Genomic DNA, 2,500 nt, shown 5'->3' on the forward strand with positions numbered 1-2,500 from the left:
TATCTTTTTTTTTTCTATTTAGGTTTGCGGCGGTCCGTAGGGTGATATGTTAGCATGCATAGTCTTGACATTCTATTTTCTAAAAAAAATATCTAAGTAGTTCGCAGCCTGCCTTATACCGTCGCCAGTTGACAGCTCATTTCTCACTTTGGTTAATCTGTTGATGGATATCAATATGGACACGCATGACAAACAGTCTGTCGCCTCAGAAAATCCCACACCCATAGATGAAAAAATACAGTTATTTGTTGAATGAAAAAATATATTTTAATAGAATGAGTCTTATTTCTAAAAGAGACTTAAGTCATCTTCTGGTTAGATGACAACTTAAATTCACACACACACACACACACACACACACACACACACACACACACACACACACACACACACACACACACACACACACACACACACACACACACACACACACACACACAAACAAACAAACACTTGGAGCACTATCTTTCGCTCTACTCAGTATTCCTTACCATTCTTACTAGTCCGTTCATGATTGCCACTACTATTGGGTATTCATCATCAGACATAGGGATAGAATAGTTAGGGCATGTACTATCGATGGGGGCCACAGAAGTGTCCATTCTTGGGCGAGATAAGAGGAAGAGATTATAAGGTATTAAAAACTGTGTAGTTCTTCTCCACGGTTCCTTCACAAGTCTCGGCGCCAAGAGGAGGATGAAATGGCACTGTTGGGGGTGGAGTGGGGGTGTGTGGGTGGGGGTTTGTCGACGGGTGCCAAATCGGCATTGTCTATCTCAAGGGAGGTACCCTGCTAAGCTCCGTTCATATCAACTTGGGGGGTGGGGATGGAGATCTCGTTCATTAATCTTGCTGAATAACTGGTTCACAGTTCTTTAGGTTTGATTGATATGTGGATTTTCGTCATTTATTAGTTTTACTTCGTGTGCGTCTGACAGATGGTTCTTGTCGTCTGATAAACCCCCACAACGTTAAGATTAACGGGATGTAGTGTATTAGAAAATGGAGTGTTACAAGTATGACTCACCTGTGCTTGTTTAACTGATATTGAGGTCTTTTCATTATAAGTAACCTCGGTAGAATGTGTATAAAGACACGGCGCACCCAGGGCGCCATTTTGTGCGTCTGAGGTGACCGAAAATGAACGTTCAGGACTAACACTGTCACGCAAATACTGAAACAAAGAAGAACAGAGATGCGTTAAAAAAACGAAGATATCTTGAAGAATGATCTATTATCTAGTTTAAGGGGGATATTTCATCTTCCTACTCACTATAATTATCGTTATTTCTATTTTTAGTTTCACTATCATCATGGCTATTGTAATTATTACAATCATGATAGTTAATTAGCATTATTACTATCACAAATGATTACTATTGTTAACAGACCTTAAAGCACTGTTTCCATCACTACTGTAATTGCTACTCACTTCCAAACTAAACTATATTTTGTGATCTTAATTAACTCTAAGGGAATTAATGTTTACGGTTAGTTAATTTACTGCAGTGATTGCGTCAATAGTTATACAGATGCTTATCTTCTTCACTAATCAACATAACCATAACGATAACTACTTTGGATTGTTAACTTCAAAGTATGGATGCCGCTATTGTGCAATGCAGGATGTACTGTAGACATTGTACAATGGTAGCGTCAGGTCCTTGTGGTAAACGTATACACAGCCAGGAGTTCGAGTCTTATTGACAGAGCTAAATTATCCACAGAATTGTTAGAGTGACGTTGAGCAATGTAGAAGACAGACATGTCTCTTGCCGCCATCACTGCAATAAGTTAACTAACTATAAACATTAACACCCTTAGAGTTGATTAAAATCATAAAAGATGGTAATTATCTTTTAGATTAGATAATACATTTGTCGTAACGATAGTTAGTTTAATGTTTAGGACAATGCTGTTTGTCTTATTACCCTTCTTGTCTCTACCGTCTGTTATCGTTTCTACAACATCTACATATCTTTTTTATTATTAAGAATGATATTCTATCAATATTTTTAAAAACTTTCTGAGGAATAGATTTCTCTAAAGTGAATAAGTTCGTTTGATATGACACAGAACGATTTGGTTTAATGGACCACAAATGGCCCTATGCTTCTAAGTAGATTAACACATAGTCTGATTAAGACAGGCATTTCTCTCTCTCTCTCTCTCTCTCTCTCTCTCTCTCTCTCTCTCTCTCTCTCTCTCTCTCTCTCTCTCTCTCTCTCTCTCTCTCTCTCTCTCTCTCTCTCTCTTTCTCTCTCTCTCTCCGAGAGGATCACCTACTCCCTAGCGATCGATATACCTACCTAATAGACACGAGAATCATGGCGAATATAAGATATTTTCCAAGTAAGGGGACGACGAGCGATGTCGGCGGAATAATTTCCACTACCAGTAGGAAGAACACGTGGAGGGAGATGAGGATGGAGATGGACAATGTCACCTGCGGGAGAAAGGAGGAATGTCGACTGAGAGACGCCAAGATTACGCCTACCAT

The 2,500-nt window shown here is 39.2% G+C and overlaps 1 protein-coding gene across 3 annotated transcripts in view; it reads right to left on the reverse strand.

Annotated features, from left to right (window-relative positions):
* The window catches only part of LOC143025531 (acetylcholine receptor subunit alpha-like), a 339,726-nt gene that overhangs the window by 20,682 nt on the left and 316,544 nt on the right, over positions 1-2,500 (reverse strand). For all 3 annotated transcript variants that reach the window (XM_076185353.1, XM_076185354.1, XM_076185352.1), the window contains exons 7-8: positions 2,310-2,446; positions 1,028-1,174 (exon numbers count right to left, since the gene is read on the reverse strand). In XM_076185353.1, coding sequence (XP_076041468.1) covers positions 1,028-1,174; positions 2,310-2,446 — 284 coding nt within the window. The remainder of the gene's footprint in view (positions 1-1,027; positions 1,175-2,309; positions 2,447-2,500) is intronic.

This window comes from Oratosquilla oratoria, chromosome 5 (assembly GCF_046742065.1).
Source record: "Oratosquilla oratoria isolate Oo_2021 chromosome 5, ASM4674206v1, whole genome shotgun sequence".
NCBI classification, from domain to species: domain Eukaryota; kingdom Metazoa; phylum Arthropoda; class Malacostraca; order Stomatopoda; family Squillidae; genus Oratosquilla; species Oratosquilla oratoria.